General features: G+C 37.3%; 1 protein-coding gene across 2 annotated transcripts; it reads right to left on the bottom strand.

Annotated features, from left to right (window-relative positions):
- Positions 1 to 339: 339 nt before the first annotated feature.
- On the bottom strand, positions 340 to 20,691 carry smad1 (SMAD family member 1). Of its 2 annotated transcripts, none has more exons than XM_084107196.1 (7): positions 20,597 to 20,691; positions 12,213 to 12,791; positions 8,495 to 8,773; positions 7,306 to 7,422; positions 3,898 to 4,119; positions 3,457 to 3,713; positions 340 to 1,867 (listed from the first exon to the last, which is right to left on the bottom strand). In XM_084107196.1, exons 2-7 carry the CDS (start codon positions 12,610 to 12,612, stop codon positions 1,724 to 1,726), a joined length of 1,419 nt encoding a protein of 472 aa, XP_083963322.1. In that variant the 5' UTR covers positions 12,613 to 12,791; positions 20,597 to 20,691; the 3' UTR covers positions 340 to 1,723. The 2 variants fall into 2 exon arrangements, with proteins under 2 accessions (XP_083963322.1, XP_083963323.1); XM_084107197.1 differs by having other exon boundaries at positions 7,306 to 7,392; positions 20,597 to 20,687.
- Between the last annotated feature and the right edge of the window lie 1,411 nt (positions 20,692 to 22,102).

Genomic DNA, 22,102 nt, shown 5'->3' with positions numbered 1-22,102 from the left:
AACTAGTGCTGTTGTCCAGTAAATCCATGACATTTAATAATCTCATTTGTCCTGCAAATTTAAGATAGTACGATAGTTTTACCTTAAGCCTTTACCTTCAATTATTATAATCTTAGGCCTACAGTACTTTACAGGTCTGTTTAGATACGGTTCTTCAATTTCCATACCATTTACATGTCAACATTTATAAAACATTAATCAGATATGACACAAATTTAATACATTATATAATTAACATTATTTTCATAATAATGGGTTACACATTGAATTTGAGACTGTAAAATAGTGATTTGTTTGGCCTTATAACTTCCTAAACATCAAGAGACAAGAAGACAGTGATAATGAAACAATTTTATTGAATCTTCCAGTAGAGACTTTGATATTCATGGAATAAAACTGCTTTCTGAGAGTACAAGTAAGCAAGAACAGCACAAAAATAAAAGGACAGAGACAAGAAGCCACTTATGAAAGTGCAGATATGAAGGAACAACATTATATATTTTCTTCAAAAAATACAAAAATGTTTACATTTTAACAGTGGATGGGATTTCACTATGAATAAAAAACTCAGAGCAAGTTAATCAAAAAAAATGAACTACTTTTTACAAAACAATATCTCTAGTGCCATTTAGAATTGTCAACAAAAAAAGGTAACTATTTTACTTGAAAAATGCTGGAAATGCACAGGCATTACGTATATTTTTTTTTTCTCTTACTTTTCTACAGGTGTTTTATGAAAACAGATTATTCATGGCATTTCAGGAAAAAAATTAACAGTGAAAGGAGGACGTTCTTCCGTGCAGCACAGTGGTGCAGTGCACAACATAGAGACAAAGTAAACGATGCCTGCCTCTGCTCTCGTAGACATCATAGACTTACAATCCTGGGGATCAAACCACACTTGCAAAAAAACAGACTGCACAGCACTTTCTCTACTAGTAAGTACATTTACACACCCATTTTTTTTAAATCAGTCGAACACAATTGCGGTAAAATTAGCGCAACATACGCATGAGTTTGCCCATGCATCCCTACCCACTACTAACATGCCCTAACTCCCAATAAGTTTATCCCATTCAAAAGTTTTAAGTATTCAAATATATGTATTTTTCATTCTACATTTGACATTTTTGTCCATTTTTGCTACATTTTTTCTTCTTTCCAGCTGTGAGAAATTTTGCATTAATAACCTCATTATCTTCTCACAGCTTCATGCCATTCAGTTCATTTAAAGCATTATATTTCTGCTATGTTATCTTACTTTTTTGTCTACCAGACGTGTTCACGCTATACTACTCTGTACAACACTGTACTAGTCTCTAAGCTACGATGCAGATCTTTTTTCCGCCAATGGAATACTGATTTGTAAACTGGAAAAAGGAGAAGAAATGCAAAATAATAAGAAAGAAAACAAACAAAAGTTGGCTTAAAACCCAACTTCACTCACAAACAAGACCAAAGGAGGATACTTGCCCCAAGTATGATGGCCTCATCATTTAACATGCTTGGTCACACAAAAGTTGTCAAGTATCTTCCAGATTCTCACGGGCTGAGAACTGAGGACTCTTCAGTCAAATGTTATGCCCCCAAACAAACTGCCTTCAAGTAGAATAAAACCCCCACCCTCCTGCCTTCTCCCACATCTCCCTTAAACAAATCAGCTTTTGCATGGGAACCCAGATTGACAGGGTTACATCAGCAGTCGCCTTGTGATCAGCTCTGTCTAGGACACAGAGGAAATGGGGTTGTGAGGAGAGCCCATCTGGGTAAGGACTTTATCCAGCCACTGCAGGGGCCCGTGAAGATGAATCTCAATCCAGCATGGGGTGCTTGTCACATCCTGTCGATGGTACTCTGCACCCCAACCCTGAAACACAAGTACAATTATGTCTATAGTTCTCTTTAAAATTGAGTGCAACATGAAGGGAAAGTTAACTCAAAATCAAAAATTCGAAGTGAATTCTGCTTTTTACTCACACACATGTGGTTACAAACAGGTATGTATTTCTTTCAGTGTCTTAGTTGGTGTCTTTTGTTCATACAAGAAAAGTCAGTGGGGCCCAAAACATGAATGTGTGTGTGTGTGTGTGTGTGTGTGTGTGTGTGTGTGTGTGTGTATACACTCCTGAGTAAAAATAAAATATATATTTTAATGGTCTATATGCAGGGCCTAAACTAACTTTTAACCACAGCAGCCAATGGCCAGTAACAATGTATTGGGCATAAATATATATATATTTTTTTTACCAGCCATGAATCCTTGTTAAAGTTACAAAAGTTATTCAGTCAAGAACACTAAGTGATTGTTCTTTGGCGTTTGATGTTTAATTAACATTAAAAACACAGAGAGCATCAGGAATATAGACTGCTGTCACTTTAAGAGCTAATGCACGGAGCCATTATACTGTTACACATGCATTTTATTTGTCAACTGTTTACGTTCAGTTAAAACATAACTGACTAGTATGTTTACATGGATACTTGCCAAGATGGGCAGTTTGACAATTTTGTTTCTATATATATATAGATTTCATTGGTGTGGTGTATACATACATATATGTGACCCTGGACCACAAAACCAGTCACATGGGCCAATTTTTTTAAATTGAGATTTATACATCATATGAAAGCTGAATAAATAAACTTTCCATTGATGTGTGGTTTGTTAGGATAGGACAATATTTGGCCGAGATGCAGCTATTTGACAATCTGAAATCTGAGGGTGCAAAAAAAATCAAAACATTGAGAAAATCTCCTTTAAAGTTGTCCATTTATGTTCGCGATTGTGCTGCATTCACTCACAAAAATAAATGTTTTATATATTTACGGTAGGAAATTTACAAAATATTTTCAAGGAACATGATCTTTACTTAATATCCTAATGATTTTTGGCATAAAAGAAAAATTTATAATTTTGACCCATACAATGTATTGTTGGCTATTGCCACAAATATACCCATGCAACATGTGACTGGTTTTGTGATCCAGGGTCACATATGTGTGACACTGAAGACTGGAGTAATGATGCTAAAAATTCAGCTTTACCATCACATGAATAAATTAGATTTTAAAATATACTGCAATAGAAAATAGTTATTTTAAATTATAATAATAGTTCATCATATTACTGTTTTTACTGTATTTTTCTTTGAATAAATGCAGCTTTGGTGAGCATAAGAGACTTCTTTCAAAAAAAAAATATTATTCCTATATAAGGAATAATATAGGAATTATTTAAGGATTTAAATAATGGATTTAAGGATTTAAGGAATTATTTTCTCCTATATTTTATATAGGAGAAAAACATAATATGCTGACATTCAGAAAAATTCTTCAAAATATCTTCTTTTGCTTTTCACAAAAGAAGGAAATGCATTCAGGTTCAGAACCACATTAGGGTGAGTAAATGATGAAAGTATTGCTGGTTGAGCTATGAATTATCAGTTTATAGCTTACCTTTACAAAGCTCATGCGGATGGTGCACATCTTGGTGAGTTCATAGACGGCTTCAAAACCGTGATTGACGGACTGAGCCAAGAGCTCAGCAAACTCTTGGTTGTTGAAGATCTTTAGGCTGCAGCGACTGGGGATCTTGCATACGGTGGTGGGGTGGAAACCATGGTGGTAGTTACAGTTGCGGCTCTGGACAAAGATGCTGCTGTCGCTCAAACATTCGGCGTACACTTCTCCTCCCACATAGTACAAATGGACTCCTGCATTATAAAGTATATATAGCTTATTAACAGCGATTTGGCATCAATATCATATTACTATCACCATGTCCATGTCATATTTTAGTGCTATATAATTGCGGCGCTAATCAATAATCACCCAATTACATATGCAATATATCCTAGAATAGTTGATTTATACAGTCATTTCAGTGTCAAGTCAAACCTTTTCCGATGTGGCGTCGGGTGTTCTCGATGGTCGAGTTGCGGTTGACATTCGACAGCAGACCCAGGCAGAAGCGGTTGCGGTTGTTCGAGGGGTCGGTAAAGCCGTCCACCAGTACGCTGGTGGAGGAGGCCTGGAAGGCCTCTCCCACACGATTATTCAGCTCATAGTACACAATGGAGCACCAGTGCTTGGGTTCCTCATAGGCCACAGGCTGAACATCTGCACAAAACGTTATGAACTCAATGAATGCAAGTGCACATTCAATTACCATAACAAACCATAGTAGTATGGTGTAAAGATTTAAAAATGATTAACTCATGCTAAGACTGCATTAATTTGATCAAAAAGTAAAACAGTAATATAGTTAAATATCATTACAATTTAAAATAACTGTTTTCTACTTTAATCTATTTTAAAATGTCATTTATTCCTGTGAAGGCAAAGTCATCACTCCAGTTTTCAGTGAAAATTTTTTTCAGGATACTTTGATGAATAGAAAGATCAAAAGAACACCATTTATTTAAAATAGAAATAACATTGTCTTTACTGTCACTTTTGATCGTATACAAACCTCACCCGAAACATTTGCACAGTAGACTCAACCCCCAAAACATTTTATTTTGCAATATATTAATGCACCTTTAGTGCTGGACTGTGTCTTTGAAAGTGATTTAGCAATATGATTAACAGATTTAGACTTGCATCTCATCTATTACAGCCGAGGGCATATCGATTTTACTAGGGTATTTATATGATGTCACTGTTGCTAGGCTATTAATGGTAACACTTTAATAACAGGCAGCAGTGATTGGTTATGAATGCACTATTCAAGGGCCTACAAAATACAACCAAATCAGCATAATACATCCCAGCAAGCAATTTTGCTTATAAAAGATGTCTAATAGCCGTCCAAACGCAGCCCTGACATCTAGGCTATAACAAGGAAAAATTTAGGCTGTCAGTGAAAATTTAATAGACGTCTAACCATAGTCCAAGAATAGACGCACAGGCTACGCATAGAACATGTCAAAGAAATGAAACCAAACACCTTGTAATCACTGTTGACTTTGCTTACATGATGGAATATCATATCATACATCTCGCAAGTTATTTTTGGCAAAAAAGACATGTAACCAAATTCAAGGTTATTTTGGCTAGAAATGGGTTACTCATAGCCGGACTATATCAGGTCTATAGTTAACCTAGATGGTGAAATGACGGCTATTGCTTGCTGGGAAGTGGCATAGCTGTCCGTATCAAATCCCACCACAGTGCAAGTTAACTTGTTTTGGGTCCCATAAAATACCAATCACTCAAATGTCCTCTTTCTGATATCCACAGCTACATCTGTTCCTACTGTGCTAATCCCAAAGAGAGTTAAATGTGTTTATCTATGGCATATTTCTTCTCAGCTTCCTCTGGTCTGTGACACTGGGCCACAGGTGTGTTTTGTCTACTCTTTTCCCATTAGCCTATCACAATGGAAGTGTGCACTACAGCACTGCACAGGATGCAGCTTGAGCGCGCATCCCCAACTTCCACAAATATTTCAACACCTTGCACACACCCCTCACCTCCTGTGGAACTCTGGGTTTCACTAGGGCTGGGTATCGAGTTCAATGCTTTTTAGGCACCGACCGAATTGCCTTGATACCATCGAGTATCAAAAAATGTCTTGTTGTTCGGTACCAAATTTCGATTCCTAAGGGGTTAATCTTGTCAACGTCAGTGAGCCAATAAGCATGCAAGCATGATTGGCTGTGGCAAGGCATCAAGGAAAAACACTAGTTTACACTGGTTACATTCAGAGACGTGGCTCACAAGTGAGGCTGTATTGTGTAAGCATCCCAACCCCCATAGATGTAAAAGATGTGGAAAAGATCAAAAGTGTGGCTACATTTCACCAGGGTCAATGCCAACAGCACGCGATGCAATATTTGATTAGATAACTGCTGCCAAGACTGGCAACACGACAAATCTGATGAGGCACTTGACAGTGCACAGAATAAACTTCTTCTCCGTCTTCAACTGCAAGAACTAGTGTGCGTCACAAATTAACCGAAACTCTGCATTTAGGCTACTTGCCTCACAGACATGAGAAATAGGCATATAGAAAGCTTGAAATGTCTCCTTTTAAATGAACCAATTCGAATCAAAAACAAATACTCTGATTATGTAATCCAAACAAAAGGTGCATTTCTCTCTATAGGCATGTGTTCACTATACTGTGGAGATGGCAATGTCAACTTCGTCTTTGTAGTCAACACTGACCAAATTTTTTTAGGTAATATGTAATGTAATCTTGTTAAAACGGATTTCATAAAATTGGTATCGAAAAAAAGTATAGTTCAGGAACCGGTCTCGAAGTCAATGTATCGGTATTGGTATCGATATCGAAAATATTTGAACGATACCCATCCCTAGGTTTCACTATATGCAAACTGTATATTTTTTGCTCTATACTGTATAAATTGGTGGATCACTGATTGTGATCAAGTGCAGTGCTGTTTTCTTTAGAGAGATATTTAAAAATGCCATGAACACATATTTTAAACATTGTGTTGAGGCTATTTTTCCAAACATGCATAAATAAAAACGGAAAAGTAAATATTAATGAATTACCATATTAAAGGAGTTAACAGCATTCTTTAGAAAAAAAACTTTCAAATGTTTGCTATAACTTACAAACTTCTAACAGTTAACTGTGCAATTCACTTTTAATTTACTGTGTAACTTTATATTTTTAACCTTTTCTGCACATCATTTAGTGCATAGCCTACATATATGTTCACTATATTGGTTTTCGATTTCGATTTGCACAGTTTGAAGGATAACATTGAGCAGGATGTGGAACAACTCTTTTTTTTTTACAATAATACACAGGAAATTAATCTAACAATAAAGAATTATAACATTATTTGCTTTTTTATTTGTTTTCATAATCACGCCACATACTTTGCTGCAAGATAAACAAGATTTAAAGGAATAGTTCACCAAAACACATATATAAACATATATATATATACTATGGACGTCAATAGGGTCCATCAACTGTTTGGTTATACTGACATTCCTCAAAATATTATTTTGTGTTCAGCAGAAGAAAGAAATGTATACAGGTTTGGAAAAACTTGAGGGTGAGTAAATGATGACAGAATTTTCATTTTGGGGTGAACTATTCCTTTAAGTGACAAAAAGTCGAACTGTCTATGACTTTGTGAGTGTGTGTATGAGAGTATGTTTGTGTGTGGACTTCCTGCACCTGCAGTGTGGGCAGGCAGCTGCTGATAGTTTTAAGCAGCCCATGTCAGGCTGTAAGGAAGAGGCAATATCTTTGCTGGAGTGACTGAAGCTTAGTGTGCAGTCTTATTTTATGGGGGTTTTTATGATGCAAATGGAGTGTACCTGGTCGGTTGCTGATCTCCAATGGCAGGTTGGGAACTAGCAGGTTAGTGTCCATTGGCTGTGGACAGTCCTGTGTCATTGGCTCCTCTGGGGGAATATAAGCAGGTGGAGGGGTTTCTTTTGAAGCAACACCCAAAAACATAGGAAAACAGATGTAGATAAATAAATATTATCCGACAGAATCCACCCAACACTTATAACTTATATACAATATAAACAGACATACAATTAACTTTTTTTTTTTATTTTTTTCTTAGAAGTACAGTACATGGCAGACTACAGAAAGTCATATTGATTTGTAGTTTTGTAGATTTGAAGTACCTTCCAGTATAATTTCAATATTATTCTATATGTATATGGTAATCACACAAGTATCAAAGAACCATATAATTATTACTATTTACATTTTACACATTTGACAAGCACTTCAAACCTTTCAATCAAACCCATGACCTTGTCATTGCTAATGCCGTGCTCTATGGTTCTGTCTCAAAACAAACATTGAAATCTCATAAGTATGGAGCCCCTAAAGGGACATGATGAAGGAAAAATTATGTCAATGCTTTTGTGTTCTCTTGCAAATGTTTCTCAGAGGAATGCAAAACTTTAGGCACTCCATGCTACCATTAAAATGTTTGGGGTCAGTAAGATTTTTTTAAAGAAATTAATACTTTGATTCACCAAGGATGCATTAAATTAATCAAAAGTGACAATAAAGACATTTATAACGTTACAAAAGTTTTCTGTTTCAAATAAACGCTGTTCTTTTGGACTTTCTATTTACCAAAGAACCGTGAAAAAAATGATCACATTTCTACATACAAATATTAAGCAGCACAACTGTTTTTAGCATTGGTATTAATAATAAATGTTTCTTGACCAGCAAATCAGCATATTAGAATGATTACTGAAAGATCATATAACACTGAAAAGTAACGATGCTAACAATTCAGCTTTGCTAACACAGGACATTTTTAAAATACATTATAACAGAAATTTGTTATTTTCAATTGTAATATTTCACAGTTTTACCTTTTTACTTTATTTTTGATCAAATAATGCAGCTTTGGTGTGCATAAGACATGCCTTTAAAAACCTTACCAACCCAAAACCCTTGTCCGGTAGTGTACATTTTCTACTACAGTAGAAAGCAAGACACTGAAGAATAAATAGCATAAGAGCAGCTCACCTGGCATCTGAAAAGGGCTGCCTGCGTCCGAGCTGGATGGTGAGTGGGGGAAGGTGGCTGTACTGCCTGTGCCACTGTTGGGCGAGCTGGGGTAGCTGTTGGTTGGAGAGGTCGGGGTGAAGGGTAGGGCGTTTGCTGGCTGCTGGGGAAAGGAGTCAGGGAAGGTGGCGTTCTGAGGCATTGGTGGCTCTGTCTGGTGCAGTGGGTTACGAAAGCGTGGCAGCATAGAGAGTTTCGCATTGAACTCGCTGTTTCGTGGTACCAGCACAGGTGGCAGAACTAGGAATAGAGAAGAAATATGCCAATCATAAGCAATTAGAATGGAGAAGGTGACACGAGAAACCGTCGCACTTTTGAGATATGAATGAGACATGAATTCGTAAAGAAATTAATACTTTTATTCACCAAGGATGCATTAAATTAATCAAAAGTGACAAAATTATCACATTTCCTTTTCTTTGGCTAAATTTTCTTTTCTTTGTTTATGGACACGACATGAACACACAAGTATGAATTCTGGAAATGTCCTGCCAAAAACCCAACAGCTCTGAATATTAATCATTATGCTGTAGTGATTTGGAGGATATTGTATGTACTGGCTAAATAATTAATTTCTAACAGAAAATTCAACAGTAAATATTATGTAGTGTACATGTAACGAATTACACAAATAAACATAAAGGAACATCAAAACACTAGTTCACCCAAATATGAATATTCTGTGATAATTTACTCAACCTCATATAGTTACAAACCTTTATGACTTACTTTCTACTGTGGAACAGAAAAGAAGATATTTTGAAAAATGTTTGTGTCCATCCAATTAAAGTCAATGGGGTGTAAAACAACTTTCATTGTATGGACAAAAACACATATCTTCAACAAATCTTCTTCGTTTCACAGAATAAAGAAATTAACACAGATTTGGAATGCCATGATATAGCAGAATATTCATGTTTGGGTGAACTATCCATTTAATTATTTATTATTATATTTGGTGTTTTGTTGTCCACAATTTTCTGTATTTCTGTAATATACAAATTAACCATCACATCCAAGAGTCTACAACTAACTCATCCAAGAGTCATATTCACAGTTGTCACACACAGACATGCTCTCTAAAAATAGTAGAGCAATAAAATGTGGTAACTGGTGTTTTGAAGTGGATTTTCAGCTATAAACGTCTCACCACCTATGCTGCCCGCATGCCTTTTCATTCAGACAGCCTAATAGTTTTAGACTGTCAAGTTGTTTTCAGTGAGACTGGGAACTTGTATTTTAGCGATATAGCAATGAGTACTGTTAAACAATGGATGTGGCCAGCATGCTGGCATTCTGGAGAGGAGGGGAAAGACAGGTGTCCAGATATCCACAGGCCTGCAAGCGTGTGCAAGGCAGGCAACCTCTCTTTCCTGCTATTGTCTGTGTGGGTGACAGGAGTTCCTGTAAAACTCTTCCTCTTTACAGCCACATGTTTGCATGTTTCAGCCACCACACACACACACACACACACACACACACACACACACACACACAAAAGTGTACACAGACTCTGAACAAAGCCCTCATTCTGCCTCCGCCTGGAATTTCCTGCTCCTGCTCTCATAATGTGCACACACATATATACACACACACATACTGTGGACAGCTGTTTCTGTGTTGTCAGCTGACCCTCATCTTCTGCTTAGCCAACAAAAAGGGGGCTGTGCATTTGAAGTCCATTCTTTCACCATAAGCAGAAGTAAAGAAAATGTTCTAGTTTCCCATTAAGACAGACACACACACACACACACACACACACACACACACACACACACAGCACAGAAGGTTTTAGACTCCATGGTTTTCGATGCTACCCGATTCTCTCAAGTGGTATCAGGATCAAACAAATGAGAAAAGCACCTGGCAGAGGCCGGAGAGAGATATGGAAGGGGAAAGACAGAACAAGAAAGAGACCATCTGCAGGAACCATGGGAAAGGAAAACTCAGGAACATGCATGGCAAAGGTACATATGGGCTATATAATCCATATGGGATTCACTGAAAGAGTGCTTTTACTCACTTGTTCTTCTAAAGGTAAATATTAACAACAGGAAAGAGAAAATCTGTGTGGAAATTTCCAGTGATTTGCAATTTATACAAACTGCAGTTCAACAGAAAAACTGTACACCAAGATGAACTGATAATAATACTTAAAGGGATAGTTCACCCAAAAATGAAAATTCTGTCATCACTCACGTTGTTCCAAACCTGTATGAGTTTCTTTCCTCTGTTGAACACAAAATAAGTTATTTTGAAGAATGTTGGTAAACAGCCATTGACAGCCATTGACATCCACAGTATTTTTTTCCTATTATGGAAGTCAATGTCTACCTTCTACTGTCTGGTTACCAACATTATTCAAAATAGCGTCTTTTGTGTTCAACAGAAGAAAGAAACTCATACAGATTTGCAACAACTTGAGGCTGAGAAACTGATGACAACACTTTTATTTTTGGGTTAACTATGCCTTTAAATAATTTCAAACAAAATATTCCAAAAGGACAAAATATCTTCGCTTTAACAACTGACTCACTAACAAAGTCCAGTTTAGCTGTGTTTACAGGATCCTACACCTTTTAGCCAATAAATATTCATGACTTTTCCATGATTTTTCAGTGACATTTCCAGCTGTTAGTCGTAACATTTTATAGAGATTAAAATCACTAAGAGTTACCTAAAGTGGAAGAATATTACATAAATATTACTATGATAGATTTCTATGACTTTTCAGCATTCAACCCCTGGAAATTAGTTTTAAAATGACTTGATATTTACAGGTTTTCCATGACAGTGGGAATCCGGTGTTTAGATTGTGAATTAATGCGTTTTTTTGGAGCGTATCTGTAAAGAGAAGGAATCATTCTCGTTTCTTTCCATGCACTGACTCATAATTTTTGTTCACTGAAGTCTTGCCCTTTTAAAGCACATGACTGCTTACGAGAACAAGCATTTAAGTAAGGACTGTCAAGGAGAATTTCATTAGTTGGACCTTCTCTGAACGAGTCTTTGTTTTCACAAAATAGTTTTGACAAAATGGAAGAGATTTATAGATAATAAATTAACGACCTGATGTTGTCATTTGTGGGGTAACTGCTTATGATGCTTAAACACTCTTTCTAGAGTCTCTTGGAAAATTGTGTGGAAACACATCTGTTAATAAAGGATAATAAAGGATAACTATAAAGATAGACCGTAACATTCTGTTTATTATAAGAGTGTGCTGCAGTTATGTTGTCTGTCACTTTAAATGCTTGAGCTCTTTAAAGTTGAGCGGATCCTGATTGGCTGTCAATTATTTTGGCAAAAAAATCTGAAACTGATTCCAACCATATTGTTCCTGTAGTTATCGTTATAGTTGTGGTGTGGACTTCCCTATTATTAAAACATTTATATAGTTATCATCCTTGGTGTAAATGTGCATTAAGTGTTGGTAGTGAATGCCTGTTGTTAATAATTTATTAATTAATAAACTGATTAAATGATTCAATGACTCATTCAGACCTTTTCACCAACTATTGCTATAATGATGTAACCTGCAGAGAGGGTCATTGAACAAATCTAAATGACTCTTTTTGGGGAACAGGTAAACAAATGTTAGTCACTGAGATGAATACAAATCCAAATGTATCTCTCAGCTGCTATTATGTACTGCTCATGATCAAACTCAGTCACTCACCTGGACTGTCCACCCTCTTGTAGTGGTAGGGGTTGATGCACACATCCTTCTGCTTAGACCCAAAGGGGAACTCACAGCACTCCAGGGCCTTGAGCTCATGGTGTGACTGTAGGTCGGGCCAACGCCACACTCGGCAGTAGATTACATGAGGCAGCCCCTTCCGGTGTGACACCTGGAGCCTCCCGTCCAGTGAGCGAGGGATAGTGACACAGTTGCTTGGCTGACCGGGGCAGCTGAGTGCCCTCTCCAGCTCCTCCATAGCACCCTTCTTCTTCTTCAGCTTCTTGACCAATGCATCCACTGCCTTTTCTGCCCACTTCTCTTCTTCGTCACCTTGCTTCCAGCCCAGCAGTCGCTTGACCGCCGGGCTGGTGAAGGAGAAGAGCGAGATGACGCTCATTGTGGCGCCACGTGCGCCCCAGCCAACGTTGTCACACTTACTCCGTAGAATTCCACCACACAGGAACAAGGACTCTCTGCTCTACCTCCTCAAAGAGAATCAAAAACTCAACCACAGCGACACATGAACAAGGGTATTGTTGAAAATTGTGTTGTTTCAGGTCAGATTGTCAAGTGCACCTGTAAAGAGAGACAACGCAGTCAGACATTACTTTGGGATCCGTTTAAGAGGTGCCAGTAGTGACACTAAAGCCTGGAAAACACTACATGACTACATGATTTTTGCCCCGATTTGCAGTCGGAACTAGTCGACACTAGTTGCCAGATCCAGCCTGCAGATATTGGGTAGTCAGAGTTAACAGATTTACGGAAAATCACATACAGACTCATGTTTTTTAGCTTCAGATTATTGCCGCATCCAAAAGCTGAAAAATGCTGTAAATTAGGAAGGCAACAAGGAATGTCCGAATCACATCCTGTCTAATGATCTAATCTTTTTTGAAGGCAGCATAGATGTATCCTTCATTGGCAACAAGATCCCACTTTCCTGTGTCTTCAACTCTGTGACAGTTGAACTAAAAATAAAATGGCATCAGAAAGTAGCACATTGTGGTCAGTTAGTGCGTGAATGTATGTTTTTGAACAACATTTTTTATAACTTTTGTTTTCATTTTTAGGAATAAATTAGTGTTGTAGTAATTAGATATTCACTTAGTTATCAGTTTCAGGAGTTACCTACTTCATGCACAAACGTTGCCTGTGAAGTCATTGCCTAATAGGTCCGCAAGGCAACAAGTCAGCTATCTATGATTCCATCCAGTTAGAGGATATGAAATATGTTTGATATTTTGAGCTGATTTTAGACCACATATTGTTTTTTAATTTGTCATAAGTCTTCTACAACTGGCAACCTTCAGGTCTTTCTCCTGAATCCAACACAGAAGTGACTTAACCCCCCTGCAGAATTTTTTTTTATTACAGCCTGGTACAAAAGGTGGTTTTGGTCTATATAGCTAATTTTGCCCTTCAAGACAACTGTGGGCAAAAATGCTCTTCAGAAACCTACGGGTGACGTCACCGGACACTACGTCCATATTTTTTTACAGTCTATGGTCTTCTAGCAATGAGCCGCATGTTTCTACATGAGATTGTTGTGTTCGGAACAATAAGGGAGTCTGGTAGTGTGTGATCCTCAATCATTTTTTTTGCCAGTTTTTCCTCTGTAACCAAAGTTGGTAAGCGTATGATTCCTAGTGTTCAGATTTTAAAAGTCGTATAGTGTATTCCAGTCTCAATTCCACAAATCCAGAACAAATGACGCAATACATCTTCTACCCTGACAACACTGATGATGACATCATTATGTTACAGCTTCTCGGAATGGCTGCCTTTGGAGTCACAGCACAGAGCTTCCAATTACATCTGCTCTACGGTAAGTTCTCGAAATGGCTTTCAAAATGTGGGAAGTGGGATGTGTTCATACGGCACGCTAAACGATACTGCCGTGACACACTGCTGAGTGATGCTGTATAGCACTGAACAATGTCCTCCTGACTCATATCAGTTTCCTCATACTGTATGTAAAGATACAGCTTATTACAGGATGCTATTCAAGACACCGCTGTAGGCTTTGGAACATATTCTAGGTTCTAGTTAACTGTTTAAGTGGTCAACAGGCAAAAAGTGCAAACAGTTTAATAAAGGGAGCCTTTCAACATTCTAGGAATAGAGAAGAAACGAATTTGAGATAAGAATAAAAGTGTCCATTCAAAAGGATCCCAAGGCAGCCATTCACTAACCAGCATTCATGATGATGGGAAGGGAAATAAGAGTGCACAATGCAAGATTGCACACTTCTTTTGAAGTTACCAGATGGTTCAGCATAGCATCCTCACTGGAATAAAGCAAGAGGCCTGAAATACATTTTGTAAGATTCAGACGCTTTCACTTCAAGGAGGATAACTGGACCACTTCTAAGCTGCAAAACACTATTCTAGCTCTTTCTAGACAATACCTATTCCTTTTTTCCCCATCACCTTCCACACATAAAGACTACAGTTATTTATATGTTTTTTGCCAAGGACTTGCCTGTGATTGATTTGAATCCACTTTAGGTTGTATCAGAGTCTGAGTGGCAGGTAAGTGTTATCCACTGACTCTATTCTGGACCATCAACACTAGATAAGAAAGGTGACATCAGAGAGCAGCTATTTGAACAATGCTGAGTGCTAAGAATAATGTTGTCCTCGGTGAGTATGACTGCCCTCAGCTACTGTTTCACTTTAGAAAGCTTGTCTGATGTAGGTTACAATCAGGGCAACGTATCACAACACAAATGCCTCTATAGAACTGACCAGTTTTGACAATAATATTCTAAATAAATAGCCTAAACGTTTTACCGTAAAAGTCTTTTATCAGAAAAATGGTCTTGACAAAAATCACAAAATGTCTTTGACTTATAAACTCGCATGAACTCTGCACATTGGAGTGGGAGTCATTCAATGAAAACAGGTGCTATTTATTAACTGGGAAGGAGAGAGTAGTAGCTGTTATCATGGACCACAGCGACAGGGAGGCTAAAAAGTTGCTCCTATATTTAGCATCATCTCCCAGCCAAAAGCTCATTTAAAAGCCTGGGACCTTCTGCTGTTGTCAGGGAGGAGATGAGCAAAGGGTGGGAAGTGCATCCCCAACTAACCTGCAAGATCTTTTTTTTTTTTCTGGTTGGTTTTTGGGTTGTCTTTTTTAACACAAGGGATCCTAATAGTACTTAAAACTTCTAGCAGACATTCATGACAAGTTCTTTCCTCAGAGCTTCTTCTTAAGACAAGTGAAGGAAGATAACAGATGGGTAAAAGAAGAGTATGTGAGGAATTTTCCATCTGTTCTTGTGGAATAAGGTGAGCTTGCAAATACTTCATGCCATAAAATATCTGCCAATGCATCAAATTGTGTGGAATCTTCTGTTGCTTAATCCTTTTTTAGATTAATGTGATTGATGCATGTAGATTTTTTTTAACAATCCAATTCTCAGCTTAGGCGTAATGTTCATAGGACTTAATATACAACAAAAGAAGTAGAAGAATATCCATATCCCACACACACTTTTGAGACTGAAAAATATGATGAACAGGAATATTCACACCTACTGATGAACCATTGCAGCATGAAAGTTTAAGCAAGTAAAATTAATATATTTTGTTTCAAAACATTGCTGCTGTTTTGATTCAAAATGAAAAACAAAAGCTTTCAAAAATGTGGACTGTTTTAGAGTTGATACTGGCAATTCTTAAAGTATATGATCTTATAAATTTCGTATAATTATATATTATATACAATTATATAATTTCTCATGAATTTAAAAATCTAGTATATATTTTTCTTGCATTTTCTTGTTTTTTCTGCAGTTCATGTAACATTTGAAATGTCAACTAATAAAAATTGGTAATAACATGGTAATAACCCTTAAAGGGCATCTATTATGCAAAATTCACTTTTACGTTTGAACATAAATGTGTGTGTACACAACCACCCTATAATAATAATAAAAAAAAACAATGCTTTTTTTTAATCCCCATAAATCATAAGCAGTGTCTCTGAACAAGCCGTATTCAGATTCCGAGCAATGTGACGTCCTTTTGCACAAGCACCGCCCACGACTGTTGACTTACACTGCCATATTAGCATATTAGCCCTGAGTGAGCTGTACACAGTCCGCCATTGTTTCGACTCCGGAGCAGAAGCGATTTAGGTGTTTTGTTGTTGGATTTAAGAATGAACATAGCAGTCGTCATTTAATCCCGACATCTGAGCTGCTGAAGAGTGGATTACTTTTGTTTTTGAAGGGAATGAGCCCCCAATCTACCTAAATGCGTTTATGTTTGAGCGAATCATTTAACACCAGACTGCTTTGTGAACGAAGGTCCGTACAAAGCAGGCTTGCTAAAAAAGTTGTTACCCCAGGATGGATCAGCACCAACTGTTGTGTTTGTGCTCCATCTTACAGTCTCCGGAGTGATACTGGTCACGGCAGTAATGAAAGGGAGAGTGCGCACTTTATTACAGTTCATCAGAGTTGTTTTACAGATATAAAGTTTACCAGTTTATTAAGCACCCACCGAAAAGGTCTGTATTTGCTTCATCTTTTGTGTGAAGTACAATAAACTTCATAAAACTCATCAGAATATTTTTGGCCATCATTCGGACGAGGTCCGCTACAACAGGCTTGTACTAATAGTGGATAAAAGCAAGACGACAAATAAGTTATAACCGTAATTAAACTAAATTATACCTGCTCTATCTCCATTCAGCATATTCTGGCTCTGTAGTTATTATTGTCCGACTCCAGTTCGAACTGAACACTGCTAGTACAGTTTCTGTTCTGACATTTCCATTCCATGAGATGAGATTGTCCTGACACTGAAGCACGAGCTCCTGAAGCACCGCCCTCTGTGCCGGGAGCAGCAACTCATTTGCATTTAAAGGGACACAGACACACAAACGGCGCATTTTTCCTCACCCCAAAAAGTGGCAATTTTAACATGCTGAAAAAATAATCTGTGGGGTATTTTCAGTTAAAACTTTACATACACACTCTGGGGACATCAGAGACTTATTTTACATCTTGTAAAAAGGGGCATAATAGGTGCCCTTTAAAGTGAAAATTAGAAACTTAGTGGTTGAAAAAAATTATGTCACAAAGCAACATTGAGATTATGATATCAAAGTGACAGTGCAATATTACAAGGAACATATTATGACACATTAGATTCTCTCTGATGACAAGACTTTGTTGGGACGGAGAAACTCTTCAACACCTGTGCGGGACAAGTATCTCCCTGACACATCAAGAGCCTCTTTATCTTTACATATCACAGGCAGCCCAAGCTTCTCATTGTCAAAGGCTGCAGGCCACTTCAAACTCAAACACACATGCAGCTGTTCCCTTAGGGAAGCTGTCATACATGTTGAAAGCACCCTTCCCAAACCCAAACACCACACAGATTGGGTATTCCCACAGCAGGTGCTGGTTGAACAACCGTAGACATTGTTCTCAGACCAGGCCCACTGGGTTTGGTAAGATCTTCTTGTCTGTCTGGTTAGATCCATGCTTTGATGACCACCGACAGGTCTTCGAGTTGCCAGCCAACTGTTTTGTTTAATTCAATTCCATGTCATTTTGAGAGGAATTCCACAGTCCTAAACTCTAGGCAACGGCATACAAAGGCTGTCGGAGTGATGGGAATTGATACATTTTATTGAGGATTCATAAAATCTGACCACTAGTCTGACCACACACTTACATAAAAGGTCAATATACCATTGTATTGACTCAGACAATGTTAGTTTGGGCTGTCTGGAGCCCAGTCAAAACAACCAATGCTTAAAATCAAGTTCACTGTGTGGGCCAACTGCCTAGTGCATGGCCATAGGATGCAAAATTTGGTGGATACTAAATGAGCGCAGGGTGAGAGGAGCGTAAAGGGGTCTTGTCAGTAAACTGTGAGCTTGCTGCTTGAAAAATTGCACAAATGGACCAAAACGGCAGTTTCGGTTTCTACATTTGCAATGCAGGGCGGCCATTAAAATGCAATCATTGCACGTTTCAGCAAGTGCACTCCAGGCCTGAGTGCATGTAAATATTAGCATTAGCTTGAGGGTTGGTGCAGCAGGCAGAGCTAATGTGGCTCCCATCACGCAACTTTGACAGCCTTGACCCCCCGCATCATATCCATGTATCATTTTGCGCTGGTTCAGTGCCGTTAATCAATTTAGGAGGCAGTAATGATGCTCTCTCGGTCCTCCCAGGGGACTCTGCATTATAAAGAACTTACATTATTTATCAAGGGCTGGATCTTGGGCCCTCCATTAAGCACCAGCTCAATTGCGATGTTCTCCAATAAAAAATAAAAAAGGTTGGGGGTTGAACAAATGGAGAAGGAGGGATAAAAAGAAAAGCGAGAGTGAGAGAGACAGACTCTCAGACCAAGAGCAAGTGCGCTTCAAACTCCCTGTGATGCCACATTTAAATCAAACTGGCCAAAGGTTCATGTAAACTGATGGCTAATCATTTGTTCTCAGTATGTTGTGAACCACTGCAGAGTTTCGCAGGGCCAAGAAACCACCAAGATTATACAAAGATGGTTAACCTGTTACACTTATGGAAAACAAATGATTGGAAAGGCATGTAGATCTTCAAATTTAGATACATAAATACATTAAATACATACTTATGGTATGTCCATATACAGACATACAAGATATGGATATAGATATGGATACATTCACTTTACACTTTGCAAACAGAAAGCAAGGACACTATGATGGTCTGAGAACAAAATTATATTATGATATACATTATTCAATTGTGTGATGGATTCCAACTATAGGCCTACTGGATAGATAGGATAATGTTTTTTTGTTTTTTTTTTCATAATAATAATAATAATAACAGCAACAACAACAAAAATTCTAATAATAATTAAAACATATTTTAGGGTCTGTGAAGAAATATATTGGTATACACATAGGCCTAATGTGATGTTTTCAACTAGTGGACAGAATAATAATAATAATAATAATTATTATTATTATTATTATTATTATTATATTATTATTATTATTATTATTATTATTATTTAAAACAACAAAAAACAACAACAACAACAAAATAATAGTAATAATAATAATGAAAACAACTTTTTAAACAAAATATTCATTAGTTTATTTAAAAATGAAAAGTAAATACATACAATTTGTAGGTCACTGTCCAAACCTGTCATTTAAGATTTGGTTTTCAAAATTGGGTAGATCAGGGGTCTCTGTATTTACTGTTTACTGATCTCAAACTAAAAAAAAATTGTGGAATTTATTTTTTAATAAAAGCTAACATTAAGATACTAAAGTTCAGCTTAATGTTTCATTGTCTCACCTGTTTTAATGTAATGTAGCCTACAAGTATAATGTACTAAGTAATTGGCAGACCCCCTGCTCAACCCAATTTTAAGCTGTTTTCATTATTATTATTATTGTTGTTGTTGTTGTTGTAATGTATATGAATGTAATGTACAAGTATAATGTATCTGTACATTTAATTATTTTAATGGATCTGCAATGTAGCCTACTGTATTTGTATACATATTCGGCCAGCCAGCAACACTCAATTTTATACAATGTAACAGAGGTTCATTGCTCATCTCTGTCCACCAAGTGGTCTATGTCTAAAGACAACTCCCCCAAACATTACAGTAAGTTAAGCTGATATTAGACAATCACACACACTCATTTTCTATGTCTGTCACACACACAATGTGTCAGAATAAAACAATCCAAGCAAATCATGGACAAGGACAAATTCTTGTCCTTTGAGTAATCTGATATGTCATCTTCAATGATGTCAGGAAATCTGGCTCAGGTCTCACAGTCTCTGCATGCATCATGTATGGGGGCAAATATTCACTGTAAGTGATGTGTATGATTGCCATTTTGAGCACTCAAAAAATATCCCCTCCAACTGCACAATAAACAGAAGTGGGTGGTAACGCACTAAATGGAGTATAATGAATAAATAATGTATAAAGAATATACTAAACAAATTTAACACATTTGTGTGGATTTAATAATCAAGATCAATGACTGAATTATCATCCTGATTGGAAAACAAAACATCAACAACAGCACAAACATCATGTGACAGTCAAACAAAATTGTACTTTATGCATTACAAACAGCATAACTGTGAGAACAACAGGCTGATGAGCAGACACAGCACATGAACCATAGCAAACACTGAGTGATTTACTGTCTTGAGTTGTTATGAAGAACAACCAAGTTGTAGCCTATGCTTCATACTGATCTCAATGCGCGAGCAACACTAGGTAAGAAGTTATAAATTGCGCGTTCCTCTAAGCGGCATTCACAAACGTGCCGTTCGTATTTTCACAGTTTGTTGACGCGTTTAAATATAAAAGTAAAGTTTACTGTACCTTGTGCGCCACCTCGACGCGATCCTTCACAGCATTCATACAACAAGACTCGCTGTGCTCTCGCCTGGCGTCAGTGTGTCGCGGACCGCCGCACCCTCCGCGCTGAACTCGTATCACGCCGCGGGATGTAGTGAGGGGCGGTGCGCAAGTCCTAACAAGTCCTACTTTTTTACACATTCAACGTTTTCAAAGTACTGTGGAATGAATTATGTAACATTGTAACAATGTAGCCTACTCTTTCTATGGCCCGAAGAGGCTAGTCTGCGGTCCATCATGGCACTGTCCTGGATAGGACCATGGGAAAACCGTGCAATGAGCGTTTCAATTTGATGCTGTTAATTCAAGCACAGCATACTTCTACATGACCTGATGGAAATGATCACTGTGCAGTAGTCTGCAGTAGGGGGAATACAGATAGTGTGACAACTTGTAAAAATTCCTCCATTACTAAAAATCAGCATTAAATTAATCCCATTATAACACAGACATATGCCATTTATTTTGAAGGCAACATTTAGGCCTACGACTAATAATCAGAAAGTAGCCTATCCCATCTGTATTTACCCTTTATGCTTTATGTTTAGATATTGTGTTGACTGATTTACATGGTGTCTTTAAAAGTGCCTTAAAAATCTAAAATCTGTTTATGTGTTATATTTAGCCTATATGTTTTATTGATAACACAATTATTAAATTTAGTTTTATTTTTTACTTTTATTCATTTAAATACTGGTTAAAAAATAGATGGAAAAAAAGCAACAAAGTCACTAATGTGCTAATCCACAAGTCTTTTAATTTCTCCAAAAAAATGCACATAACTGTAAGAACTTCTTGCATAGGCTACACTGTAATCTCAACTCATTCTATTTTTTACATTATAGGCTATTCTTTGAGTTTTACTTACTCCAAAACAACTTTTTTCACAGATAGGTCAAACATCTTTTTAATTTTGTCAATTAAAATGCATTGGTCAAATCAATTGGAAAAACAGTAGCGTAGCTTAAGTTTCGTTTACTAAAAAAAAAAGAAAGAAAAAAAAAAAAAGAAAAAAAAGGATTTTTACATTGTAGAGCCAATCAATCACAAACTCTGAATTACAAGATGAAAAACAAAACGAGAAAATGACAATCCATCATCCCTGTAGAAAGTCAATTAGCCTATATTTTCTACAAACGAAATGCACAACTAAATCAATGAATGTCATTCAAGACAGTCTTCATGAAACTCCTCAAGGTTATTTTGGCAGTTAATGTCAAGAATCAATCTAAGCAGTCATATATTAATGTAAAACAATTTATTCCTCATTAACAATACAGGTTTATTATGTTTCTGAGTGGAACTATAATATCTGTGTCGGCGGCGGCGGAAGGAGACTATCGAGAGTAGGAGTGCTGCTAGCGCAGATTACGTCACGCGGTTGGCGACAGAATGTCTGAGTGAGGCGCGAGTAAGCTGCACGTGAATGTGAAATCTGGGAAAACACTGCTAGCCGAGAGTGCGTTTCAA

The sequence above is a fragment of the Abramis brama genome (genome assembly GCF_963993115.1).
Source record: "Abramis brama genome assembly, chromosome: 2".
In the NCBI taxonomy this organism is placed as follows: domain Eukaryota; kingdom Metazoa; phylum Chordata; class Actinopteri; order Cypriniformes; family Leuciscidae; genus Abramis; species Abramis brama.
This window is presented reverse-complemented; position numbering and strand designations above follow the sequence as displayed.